At 41.8% G+C, this 13,880-nt stretch overlaps 2 protein-coding genes across 4 annotated transcripts in view; one reads left to right on the forward strand and one right to left on the reverse strand.

Moving 5' to 3' along the window:
- Positions 1–13,880, reverse strand: part of LOC138978212 (uncharacterized) — a 448,901-nt gene that overhangs the window by 300,927 nt on the left and 134,094 nt on the right. The gene's annotated exons all lie outside the window — the stretch shown is intronic.
- LOC138978209 (lisH domain-containing protein ARMC9-like) overlaps positions 1–13,880 on the forward strand; it is a 46,300-nt gene that overhangs the window by 16,784 nt on the left and 15,636 nt on the right. For all 3 annotated transcript variants that reach the window (XM_070350871.1, XM_070350872.1, XM_070350873.1), the window contains exons 10-17: positions 3,923–4,050; positions 4,895–5,009; positions 5,919–6,014; positions 7,116–7,206; positions 9,707–9,833; positions 10,074–10,213; positions 10,746–10,822; positions 12,856–12,930. In XM_070350871.1, coding sequence (XP_070206972.1) covers positions 3,923–4,050; positions 4,895–5,009; positions 5,919–6,014; positions 7,116–7,206; positions 9,707–9,833; positions 10,074–10,213; positions 10,746–10,822; positions 12,856–12,930 — 849 coding nt within the window. The remainder of the gene's footprint in view (positions 1–3,922; positions 4,051–4,894; positions 5,010–5,918; positions 6,015–7,115; positions 7,207–9,706; positions 9,834–10,073; positions 10,214–10,745; positions 10,823–12,855; positions 12,931–13,880) is intronic.

Raw genomic sequence — 13,880 nt, forward strand, 5'->3', positions numbered from 1 at the left:
AACCGGACATTTCCGAGAGGGAGACAGCGCTGACATTGCAAGCGGCCGCAACCGGCTCTCATCACAAAAACAACTGCCCTGCAAACAATACCGCCCTGGTAGTCTGCCTTTGTTTATTGCGTACTCAGGAGTGTCAACTTTCTTGACATGACATGACATCGCAAGATCGCCAAAGGATTTTTTTCAGGGGTAGACAAATCAGCCCCATTTTATCAAAGGGAAGGTGCAGGTGGAGATAATTCAAGGGAAGACAACTCTGTCTTACCTACAAACATTACGGCCCCCTTTATTCAAGGGTTTCATTCTAGAATGGCACCCCTGTACTTGCGCAGGGTTAGAATTCCAACCTGGACCCGGTCCATTCTAGAATGAAACCGGATTCTAAGTTCGCGCAGAACATTTGCATGCACCCAGGCTCGCTGTCTTCGGCTAAAAGAGCTTACCGTTGGATCTTCACTCAGACAAATGTAGCTGTCTTGTCCACTTGCTCCTGTCGCATAGATCTGCAATGTGCAACATCATCTTTGATTAATAAGTCTGAGGCACAGACAAACACACACGCGCGCACAATTGCGAGAGAATGCACGTCAGTCTATTCAATCAAACAGTATAAAAACATACCACAGACGTGGGGGTGGAAACTGGACATTCGCCGTATAACAAAATCAAGAGATTCATTTGTGTGTGTATGTTTAATCAAAAGTTCATCTTGCGCACATTCAGTCTGTATTGTAACAGGACCCATCCCGTAAAAACTTCGAACAGATCTATTAAATTCTGAAATCCTTGACAAGTTTTTTTTCCAATCATCTGTATCTGACCGAAGTAAAAAAATCAGCCAGTACACGCATCTAACCCCTTACACGACAATACATATGTGGCGAAAAAAGGAATCGAGAGGGGGGGAACAAGGAATAAATTAGATCCAGAAATAATTCCACTTCATCATTCCAAAATTCAAGTGTGAAGTGATCAGATACTGTGGTAAATAGATACGTGCTTAGTATCACAACTGAAAATACAAGCCCTAGGGTTTTAAATCAAGGAAACAATTAAAGTTAAGGAAAGATCAACAGAAATGTCGAGAACATGTAAAATATTGTACTTACAATCCGTTTCAGCATGCTCTTCGAATAATAATCTCCCAGTCAGCCTCGTGCTTACGACTTCGACAGGATGTTGCCTCTCACGCTGAGCCAGTACATTTGGAGTGAATTCAAAGGCCAGAGATGCAGTACAAGCACATTAGTTAGATCCAATTCATTTACATTGCTACCTTGCCCAATTTATGACTGTTTCTGTTGTTAACATCACACATGTGGCAAGCAGTGCTTGTTGCCGACTCTGCTGGGACAGGCAGCAGACGATTTTATTTAGGAACCAAATTCTGATTGGTTAAAACATAAAACCGGAACTCAAAGTACCACTTGTTCTTTGGAAGTATCAAATCAAGAACAGATAAGCAGGTAAATCTGAAATGGGTTCAACACTTTTAAAAAATCGTAGTAAATCAGAAAACACAGTAAACGTTGGAAAAATCGTCCAGTATCGCTTCTACAGGTCTATACTTGGACAAAACATAAAGCAATTCAGTAAAGCTGACACTTCAAAATGTCTGTTTAGTTACACTTTAACGTTGGACTTTTCTCGGAAACTATCAAAGCGATCGGGCTCATATTTTGTTTAGTCGTGACCTCCAATGACCTCTACACTTTAACGATGGTTTCGTTGACCTTTGACCTTTTTCAAGGTCACAGGTCAGCGTCAAAGGAAAAATTAGACATTTTATATCTTTGACAAAGTTCATCGGATGTGATTGAAACTTTGTAGGATTATTCTTTACATCAAAGTATTTACATCTGTAGCCTTTTACGAACGTTATCAGAAAAACAAGGGAGATAACTAGCCTTTTCTGTTCGGCAACACACAACTTAACGTTGGGCTTTTCTCGTAAACTATAAAAGTGACCGGGCTCAAATTTTATGTGAACGTGACTCATTGTGTTGTGAATAGCAATTTCTTCCTGTCCATCTGATGCCTCATATAATATTCAGAACTGCGAAAGTGACTCGATCGAGCGTTTGCTCTTCTTGTTTTTTTTAATGCCAGCGCTGTAGAATCTTGTGCTTTGCGCCCGGACATTGTGTATGTACTTACTGGGAAAATATTATTTGCGCTTCAATCCTACCAGTATTAGAACCTGAAGTGTTTATAGTTTATATTTCTCTCCGCTTTTTTTTTATAAAGCATCTTGTTTATCGCTTAAATGTTAATTATGAGATGAACATCATAGACATTTTGCATGTATGTTAGTTTTTTTTTTATTGACACATTCTTGAAATTTAGGGATTAGCTTCGATCTGTGTTTTTAAGTGATGGAGTCTATTGACACTGACATCAGTTAGAGTTCTGCCAATATTAACTTACATTTTCATTTCTTTTTTTATGGTCTGAAAAACTTTTGTTTTGTTTTTTTGTCTTATTTTCTTGGGGGGTAAAGGAGGGGGTATAGATCTTTTGATTTTTGTGTCTTGTGGTTTTATGTTTAAACTGAAGTGTACATACTCAATTGCACAGCGTTTTCAAGAGTCAGAAGCATTTTACAGACACATTTTGCCCTTCTTTCAGCTTCTTCTACACGCAGTGTAACCATAGACACTTACAGATTTTGTGTGTGCTTTTCCTTTGTTTTTTGTTTGTTTGTTTTTTCTAAGGTATATATTTCACATCTGTAGTCAGCTTTTAATAGGTAGACATTCAAAACTTATAGGTCAGTTACATGATTGTGACATCATTGTCCGTGAATCGAGTTGACATTTTCAGGCTCAGATAATTGTTACTCAGAGTTCCCAATCCCAATATGATCTGGTTTGCATGCGGGACGATTGATAAAAGAAAGTTAGATTGGAATGCTTAAAATCATACCAGAGTCATTTAACTATTGAAAGCAACAACATAATGTGTAATGCATACATACCAACATCATCTATCAACTGTTGCATGACTTAATTGTTGGTTATACCCTATGTATTATTACATGCTGTACATATATTTAGGATTTTTTTTACCCTGTAAATTCAAACACTTAACAGCATTGTTTATTCAAAGTCTTCACATTGGTAGCAAACTGGAAAATTAAAGAGCAGCTAGCTCAAAACTCTTCTAATGGACTCCAGTGAGAAGCATCAATTTAAGCATGAGCATCTTTCAGAACCTAGCTGGCTCCAGCCTTTCATTTACCGTGCAACATGAATATTGATTGTTTTATGATAAGCACACAAACAGTTAATATTTTGGCTATTTCTTCTTTAAATTCTTTTGTATGGTTTTGAAGAATCCCCTCCATGAAATAGAGCAAAAGATCCAACATTGCAAACAGAATGAGAAGGCATGATAATTATGCAATGACACAAATTATACAGAATATGAGCAGAATGTGTTTATCTATCAAATTGATGCTATTAGGCCAACTTACTTCAGCCCGGCCACGTAGTTTACCCAGAGAGAAGAAGGGATGAGTAGATAGCTCTGGTGCTTGCATAAATTTAAGAATGTAAACGTGCATCCTCCATGTCCATGCAGTCGCCATCATGTCTGCATGTGCTGAGTCTTATTATGTTTTACCTTGAGCACTTCAGTAACACATTCTTTCCTGAAATTCTGGGAGACTAGGTCAATCTGTTTTTGTTTTTATCGTTAGATGTCCTTGTGTGTTTTAAACTCAGTTGAAGTATAATTGTTGGTCTGGAAAAAACTACCTCGCCGGCATCTTGCATGTGAGATTCATTATTTGTACCAAACGTGTGTGTCTGGCTGTCTACCACTGGGTCGACATACTGTAATTGTAACGTTTCGTTTTGTCAATAACGTTCTAATAACCCACAATTCTTGTTTATTGATGCTTTATTTGTTGGTCTGATAGATCACACCAGAATACCTGCAGCAGCTGTGCAACCGTCTGTTTACGTCTCATATGCGAACATCCGTTGACATCACGCGACCTGGCACTGCTGGCGAAGCCTTGCGAGCATCTGTTGCTCCTCCCCAAATGTGAGCAACATTTCTTTTTGCTGATTGCTTTGATTTGAAAGAATGATAGGTGTCACCAAATGTTTCTGTATGCTCAGTGTGGGTACTGTAGACATAATGTGTAAATGTAGTAGAACAAAAAGATGATGTCAATTATGACAACCCCACGGAAAGAAAGCGAAAGAGCTGTGTTGTATTGGCTGTAGCTGCAACAAAAAATTAAAATAAAAAATCTTACAGGCTTGCACACTTAGACGCAGACAGACACACATATGCAGGCACACACACACAGACACACACACACACACACACACACACACACACACACACACACACACACACACACACACACACACACACACACACACACACACAAAAGTCACACACACACACACACACACACATACACACACACAAAAGTCACACACACACACACACACACACACACACACACACACACACACACACACACACACACACACACACACACACACACACACACACTCCTGTTAACAATTTTGTGCTACAGTGGTACCTGCGATGTATGGCCCCTCTGATGAGTGGACTCCCTTAAAAGGACACCTTCTGTTGTCCATTTGTCTATTATCTCTACCAAAATATACCTGTCGTGACAGGCCACCTGCAATCTATGGACACTTTTGACTGGTCCCAAGGGTGTCCTGTCATCACAGGTACCACTGTACTAATTTGAGGTGGTGGTCGTTACATGTATGCACGGGCCACAAATGAAAGAAGCAAGTTTGGAGGTTAGGCCTGACCTAAATCACTCCTATAAATCCTCTCTCTCTTAGTGTAAAATTATCATTACTGAGACTTTGTTTCATGTAGAACTGTGTGTGTGCAGGCCTACCAAGGCAGAAGTGGAGGCCTTCCCACCCCTGGACTACAGCAAGGTCAAGTCAGAACTGCAGACAACAGACGATGGACAGAAAGCTCTCATCCTGCAGGCTTTGAGATGGGTGAGATTTAGCTTCTACTGAATGACTCTGTCTAATAAAGTGGAAGCTTGATTGACAATACTGATCTGAATTAGTTGCTGGGAAATTCAGGTTACTTCCTCCCAGTGGAAAGCTAGCAGCAACAGTGTTGCGCTACCCAGGATTCGAACTTGGAACCCTCGGATCACAAGTCCAGTGCTGTACTAACTTAGCTACCCCCCCGCTGCAGCATATTCTATATTTCAGGGTCAGCTACTATGATATTGGCAGATTATTTACCTGAATAATTGAAATTGAACGTTTTTGTTTGAAGTGCAAGCTTTGACAGTGAGAGTTCCACCTGGGTGACCATATTTTGCCAGGGAAAAAATCCTGAGAGAAATCAAAGGATGTTATGCTCTTGGTGTATTCTCATGTTGACTGGCTGAGACACCTTGTGCTCGTGAGTAGAAATCAGTGGGGGCACTCTGAGCCAAAATTGTGACTCGGTAATATTTACACCCCCGGTATAGGGGTGTGTATAGGATTCGCTCGATGTGTTTGTTTGTTTGTGTTCGCATATAGATCTCAAGAATGAACGGACCGATCGTCACCAAACTTGGTGAACAGGTTCTATACATTCCTGAGACGGTCCTTACAAAAATTGGGACCAGTCAAACACACGGTTAGGGAGTTATTGGTGGATTAAGATTCTACAAGGACTTATAGAGGGACATATTAATGGTCAAAGGGAAATAACCTTCTCAGTTGGTGGCAGTGAGAATGGGTGCAGTGAGAATGGTTATTTCCCTTTGACCAACGGGGGTGTTTTTCCTACCTCGAAGGAATTTCTTGTTTTTCTTGGAGGCAGACCCTTGCCATGCCTAGTCGGAAGAGTGTTTTGACAGTTGCTTTGCGTTGCATTGGCTTTGACTGTGGTCTATTTTGCAGCGTCTGACACAGTCGATGACGGACAAGCGAGATCAGATCATCGCAGACTATGTGGCCAACGACATTCTGGGTTGTTCAAACACTGGGCCTTACAGGGTGAGTACGCAAACAATGGCTTTGACTGCAGTGTTTGGCAGAAAAACAATGGTGACTGCGCGTGAGAGCGATGATAAATAAAAGGACCAAACTTCTTCTTCTTCTTCGTTCATGGGCTTAGACTCCCACGTTCACTCATGTTTTTAGCACGAGTGGATTTTTACGTGTATGGCCGTTTTTAACCCGCCATTCAGGCTGCATACGCCGATTTCGGGGGAAAAGGACCAAACAATACTCACTCAGTACTCACGTTTGAAAGAAAAATATGAGCGTATTTGTTCAGTATTCTTCGTTCAAACTAGAGTACTGTATTTTGGGTCTTTTTATTTGTGTTTGGTAGTACATATGTATTGCTTTAACCCTCTGCCTATGAAATGAATTGTGTGCAATTCTTGTAAATGAAGTATAGGTAGCAATGTTTTTTATTGCTGTGTCCGAGTGACTGGCTCCATGAAGCCTGATGTCAACTACATGTATTCGTGCTCAGGCTTGTTATGTCATGGGATCTGAGAAACAAAGGGACGTAAGCGCTCTAAATGTATACGCCATGTGCAACAAGAGAAAGTGAGAGTCATACAGAACCAACCTCCAGACAGAAGCCGGAGGCCGAGGTTAATAAAGATGAAACAAAAGGCATTAAATGGTCCCCACGGACCAAAACAAAAATTCTGACAACCAGCCACCAAACATACTTTTTGTCATCATTTTGTTAGTGCAGAGTAAAAGAATTAGGGAGCCATAGTTATGCAGGCTGAGGGCTCTTTCATTTAACCTAATGCAGCTGTGTTTTTCAATTATCAGTACAGTGGAACCCTCCTTTTAAGACCCCCCAATTTAAGACTCCCTCCTTTATAAGACCCAGTTTTCTCAGACTTTCTGTTCACAACCTCTATAAACTTTCACCTATTTAAAGACATTTCGAAGACCTAACTCTCAGATTTGTGTGAGTCTTAAAAGGGGGTTCCATTGTACCAAATCAGATGACCCTACAAGGTATAGGGGATGGACGAAGGCTACAAACACACCTGCATGTTGTTTTGTGTGTGTGAGGCTTCTGCTGGCAGCTCTTGTAATGTACGTGTGTCTTTGTGTTTTCACCAGGAGAGCATCATGCAGATGTTGACGTCAGGAACTGATGAAGTCAAACAGTACATGGCTCGTCTCTACAACGCTATTGCCTCGCTCTGTGTCGGTCAGTCACTTTGTCTTGTGTGTGTGTGTGTGTATGTGTGTGTGTGTGTGTGTGTGTGTGTGTGTGTGTGTGTGTACAGTGGAGTCTAGGTATAACGAACCTGGGTATAACGAAATCCCGCTTTTAACGAACTGCCATTGATTTCCCGGCAGACAGCCTTCTATTTCTTACTTGTTACTTTCCGGCCACAACGAACCTTTTGAACTCATTTGCATAACGAACCCCTCTTATAACAAACTCGTTTTCATCGCCCCAGAGCCGTTTTGTCTCTAAAAGTCACAAGGCTACATCGAACTGATGTCAATAACTGTCTCCAAAGACAAAAATACACAAACACAAGTGCACATCGCGTGATGAGCGAACTCTGAGCGATTTACTCTGAACAAACAGCGGGAGGTGCACGGAACAGCCACCCCCGCTGTGTTTTCACTATTCCACTCATCAGCTGCTAAGCTATGACTGTGCTCTAAAAAGTCTCAAGGCTACAACGATTATAGACACTGTGACCTTCTTCCCAGGGGTCATTGACCCAGTTTTAGCTATGAGAGGTGGTTCCCCTTTATGAGAGGAAACACTTCCTGCACACGGGTCACTCCCGGGTCAGTGACCGAGTTTAACCTATGGGGAGTTTAACCTATGGGGCTGTCTCTTTGATGTCTTGAGAGGAAACTTGGCCAGGGAACTGGTGGACACCATGAAATCGGAGATTGATCAGAATGTATATAATGTACATGCTTTTACACGACTTTTTAAATTTTACTTATAAAATTGTGACAGTAAAGTGAACATTTGAACTATGCCTCTATGGATTATATTATGAAGCTGTTGAAAACATGCAGAGATTGTACTCTCCAAGGAAAGATCGATGGGACCATCATTTGAAGGTGAGTGGGAAAACTTGTCTTAAGGCCATTCAGGGTTGAAAACTCTACAGTGGATTACTGAAATAACGAACTAAAATGTACCTCCCTTGAGATTCGTTGTACCCGGACTCCACAGTACATTCATGTGTGAGTGCATACATGCATGTGTGCAGGCCCTCGTGTGTTTGTGTGTGTGTGTGTGTGTGTGTGTATGTGTGTGTGTGTGTGTGTGTGTGTATGTGTGTGTGTATGTGTGTGTGTGTGTGTGAGAGAGACAGACAGACAGACAAACAGACAGACAGACAGTGAACTGCAGTGAATTTCAGTGTTATTCTCTTTATAACCATTATACTTCTTCATAGACATTTACAACGGTTCAAGTCATTTCTTGTAAGAGAAGTGCAGCCTGGAGCGTAGGATCCATTATGGGCATGAGGTGTCAATTTCAAGTGACATTTTAATTAGCATACCTTTTAGCCATGAAGCTCTTTTATGGATTATAGTGATGTCATATTTATTCTACTGGGTGTGTCAGACAAGGGGGGGGGGAAACTAAGCTTCTTTCAAGTACAGTAAAACCCCCCTTTGAAGACCTGAACAAAATCTGATCATATCAGGTCTTAATAATGAGGGAGTCTTATAACGGAGGACAGGGCGGGGATGTAGCTCAGTCGGTAGCGTGCTGGATTTGTATCCAGTTGGCCGCTGTCAGCGTGAGTTCGTCCACACGTTCGGCGAGAGATTTATTTCTCAGAGTCAACTTTGTGTGCAGACTCTCCTCGGTGTCCGAACACCCCCCGTGTGTACACGCAAGCACAAGACCAAGTGCGCACGAAAAAGATCCTGTAATCCATGTCAGAGTTCGGTGGGTTATAGAAACACGAAAATACCCAGCATGCTTCCTCCGAAAACGGCGTATGGCTGCCTAAATGGCGGGGTTAAAAACAGTCATACACGTAAAATTCCACTCGTGCAAAAAACACGAGTGTACACGGGAGTTTCAGCCCACGAACGCAGAAGAAGAAGATGAGGGAGTCTTATAACGGAGGTTATATTATGAACACAAAATCTCAAAAAGCAATAGGTCTTGAAAGAGAGGAAGTCTTACTTTACTTTGTTTGGTGTTTAACGTCGTTTTCAACCACGAAGGTTTTATCGCGACGGGGAAAGGGGGGAGATGGGATAGAGCCACTTGTTAATTGTTTCTTGTTCACAAAAGCACTAATCAAAAAATTGCTCCAGGGGCTTGCAACGTAGTACAATATATTACCTTACTGGGAGAATGCAAGTTTCCAGTACATTTAAGGACTTAACATTTCTTACATACTGCTTGACTAAAATCTTTACAAACATTGACTGTATTCTATACAAGAAACACTTAACAAGGGTAAAAGGAGAAACAGAATCCGTTAGTCGCCTCGCTGGGGAGCATCGGGTCAATTCTTCCCCCTAACCCGCGGGGGGGAAGGAAGTCTTACATTTGGGAGTCTTCAAAGGGGGGGTTCCACAGTACAGTATAATCAATATTTGAGAGCAAACTATAAATAAAGAGAATAAGAATAAGAAGCCTCCAACTAAATTTGTACCTGCTGCATGAGAGATTAATGATTGTTTAATTTCATTATGTAAATGCGTAGGTCGTGGCTATCTGGCCATGAACCCTGACCTCCTGCCAGCACTGATGGACATTCTGCATAATGGAGAGCAGCGCGACCTGGTGGCACAGGAAATGGTTCTTGGGGCTCTTCAGAAACTTAGCTTGAGGTGAAAATGTTATGGATTTTATACATAGCCATAGAAAACTTTAATATCGTGAACCAGAAAGTTGTGGGGGGTGTATGTAGGAGTTTCGAGAAAGGAACCATTGTAGCAAAGAAAAAAAGGAAAAAAAGAATGATGCCCCAAACATGCATTGCATATTGTTGCAGATGTCTTCTGAAGGCACAGAATATCATATTTTATGGAGAGAAAGCAATATTAATTTCCCATGTTGTTTGATTGCAGACGTCAGCTTCAGACAGCCATGATAGAGCGTGGAGTGATAGAATGGCTGGTGAGTGTGTTGGAGGACAACGACTCTCTGTCAGACTACACTCTGGAATACTCCGTCGCTCTCCTTATGAACCTCTGTCTCAGAACTGGAGGTAAGATATAGATCTGTAAAAAAAAAAAGAAGCTTACAGCTGATTGGTTGATTGATTGATTGATTGGCTGCTCGGTTGGTTGATCAACTGATTGGTTGATTGATTTATGTGCTCTGTTTTGTTAGTCAGATTTCAAACTTCTGCTTAGATTCATTGGATTATCTATTCCAGGTTGTTCAGACATGTCGTGGTTAAATCTAGACAAAGTAAAGGAATGAGCATTTTGACATGACAATACCCACTGATATTGATTGATTGATTGATTGAATGATTATGAGTGTTACCTCCATGAAATCAGCAGCAGCTTTTTAAACATGTTATGGGAAGATAATTAGGAGGAAAACAGTAGTAGAATGGATTGATGGATGGATCGATACCAGAAATAACAGTTATTGTAACCAAATGGGCGATGATTTTTGTTTGAGAATTGTTTCAAGTGATGATGATGACAATGATGATCAGTGTGGATAGTGTTGTGGGGTTACCAGTATGATAATGAAGTTCACAAGAATAATCATTAGTATTGTTGCAGGCAAGAAGCGATGCGGTGCTAATGCTCATCAGACGCTGCAAGTTCTCAGTGACCTGCTGGGACACGACAATCAGGAGGTTAGTGTGTGTGTGTTTGAGCCTGAGTATGTGTCTGGCTGGCTGTCTGTCTGATTGTGTATGTGTTGCTGTTGAGTATATTAATCTATTTACATTCCCTGGTGTTCTGGCATGAGTGCATACACTCTTCAAAAAAAGTTAACGATCACTTTTTTACAAGCACGCACACAAAACAGACAAGACCGAATTCTTTCATTTTTAAAAAATTATATAATTGAACAACCAAGGAGTAATGACAAACAAAATAAAGATCGAACGCGGCAGCGACAATTTAGCTAGAGTGTGTCAAACGTGACAACCCTCAAATGGAATTCACAACAATGTGAATCAGTGTCAATAACGCGTGTGCCCTCCGTTGTGTGCTAGACATTCAACACATCGTTGGCGCATGGAGTGGATCAGGTTGCATATGAATGCTCTGGGAACTCCATTCCACTCCTGCTGGAGCCATTGCAGCAGTTGACCCAGATTAGCAGGAGGAGGGTGATGTTGCTGTACCCGACGACAAAGCTCGTCCCACATGTGCTCTTTGGGGTTCAGGTCCGGGCTGTTGGCTGGCCACAGCATCTTGTTGACCCTGGCCTGCTGGATGAAGGTGTTTACAGCTGCAGAGCGATGGGAAGGTGCGTTGTCATCCTGAAGAGTCGCACGAGGGCCGATCGCTTGGAGGGCTGGAACGACCAGGGGTTGCAGGATCTCATTCTGGTAGCGGACACCGGTCAAGTTGCCCACTACATGGTACAGAGGTGTCCTTAGATGTGTGCTAATCCCTCCCCAGACCATCACAGAGCCTCCGCCAAAACGCTGTCGTTCCAGAACAGCGCCTTCTGCGAAGCTCTCTCCGCGACGCCTCCACACTCGGATGCGACCATCAGCAGGTTCCAAGCAAAAGCAGGACCTCATCTGTAAACAACACCTGAGCCCACTGCTGACGTTGCCACCTCACATGTTGAGTGCACCAGGCTCGGCGAGCTGCTCGGTGATTAGCAGTCAGAGTTGTTCCTCGGACTGGACGCCTTGCACGCAAGCCAAAGTTGTGTAAGCGGTTTCGGATCGTCTGACCACTAACAACAGTGTTGGTGGTAGCTTGTAGGCGTTGCCTAATGTTGTTTGCCGTAGCCATTCTTTGTTGCATGGCCTGCCTCTGAATGAAGCGATCCTCTCTTTGTGTGGTGACTCTGGGCCGACCAGAACGTGTCGCTCCTGCACTCTTCCAGTTGCGTGGAATCTCTGTTTTAGTCTGATGATGACAGAGGGAGCCACTGCAAGCCTCTGGGCCACTTGCCTGGCAGCAAAACCGTCTTGTAGCCATCCTATTGCCCTTCCTCTATCCAAATCGCTCAGTTTTCTTCGTGGGGGCATGTTGCTACTGTGCATAATTGTGTCAGCGTGTCAACCTTTAAACACAAGCTGGTGAGCGATGTTCATAGCCAGGACCCTGTTGTAGCACGTGCATCACAACCTTTTGCCCTGGCATGCGTTCCGCAAATTTCATGGGGCTATAAAAAACACCCTTTTTCTTCCAAAATGCAGAAGCTTTTGAGAAGTCCCACAAAGGGAAATAACTTTGCCTGCCAAACAAAATTCTAGGTCAAGACTCATTCTTCATTTGTTAATTCAAACACATTAATCTTTTAATTATTATGTCGATGTTTAATTTTTTGGCAATTTTTTATAATTAGATTCGTTTTTTCAACTGATCCTTAACTTTTTTTGAAAAGTGTATTCACCTGTGTGTGTGTGTGTGTGTGTGTGTGTGTGTAAAAATACACAGTTATGAGTGTATTTATAACTGTGTTTTGTATTTTGTGCTCTGTGTGTCTCTGTGTGCGTGAAACAATGTGAATGTTTACTTTTTTTATTACATTACTATTATTATAACATTTTGTGCTTTCTTTACAATTTTGTAGTTAATACAACAAGCGCGTGAGACTGATACCTTAGCCTTAGCCTAATGTTTCCTTATGTGCGCAGTGTCTTGGCACCACAGAGAGCATGAAAGTAAGCCTGCTATGCATATTGTTGCGTTTCAGATCCGTCCTTATGTGAACGGTGCCCTCTACAGCATCCTGGCCATCCCGTCTATCAGAGAGGAGGCCAAGGCAATGGTCAGTATACTTGTTTCATCTCCTTCTTTTTCATTTCATTTTCATTTCCATTACTTTATTATCCCATTGCTGGTAGAGCTGCCAACTGCTACGCTTTGGAAGTAGCTAATGCTAAAGACAAATTGCTACACTGTTACGCCAAGCTTAAAATTGCTACGCTCAAAAAAATAATCACAAGCATGCAACAGTTCGCTCTTTCTTGTGAGCCCTGGTACTCATTTCTGATTCTTATTCCGTATAGCGGTAAGAATATGGGTCATACAACATTTTCCTCACCAAAAAATGGCCCTGCAGACACTGTCTATTGAGAATTGGGTATAGAATCATGCAAGGAATAGCATAAATGCAGATGTGCGAATAAATTTAGACAGTGCTACACTTAAACACCATTTGCTACGCTAAAAATTCCAAAACATTATAAATTGTTACAGTTGAGGCTTCATTTACAAGGGTTGGCCGGTCTGGTCTTGGAAAATCAGATCACTTCCTCCTTGTGGAAAGCTAAGGCCAAAAAAAGAAAAGGTCTGTTTACGGTAACATAGGCCCAAAAAATAGGGTCGGTAGGTCGGGATTTTTATTTTTATTTCTTTTTTTTTCTCAAAAAACAAACATATTTTTAAGTTATTTTGCCAAAAAAACAAAGACTTTTTTTTTCCCCAAATGCCCCCCAAAAATCTAGGGTCGCGCGAAAAAATAGGGTCGGTCGGGATACCGTAAACAGACCTATTTTTTTGTGTGGCCTAAGCAGAAATAAGAGTCGCGCTTTCTTTCTTTCTTTATTTGGTGTTTAATGTCGTTTTCAACCACGAAGGTTATATCGCGACGGGGAAAGGGGGGAGATGGGATAGAGCCACTTGTTAATTGTTTCTTGTTCACAAAAGCACTAATCAAAAAATTGCTCCAGGGGCTTGCAACATAGTACAATATATTACCTTACTGGGAGAATGCAA

Source organism: Littorina saxatilis, linkage group LG10, assembly GCF_037325665.1.
Source record: "Littorina saxatilis isolate snail1 linkage group LG10, US_GU_Lsax_2.0, whole genome shotgun sequence".
Classification (NCBI taxonomy): Eukaryota; Metazoa; Mollusca; class Gastropoda; order Littorinimorpha; family Littorinidae; genus Littorina; species Littorina saxatilis.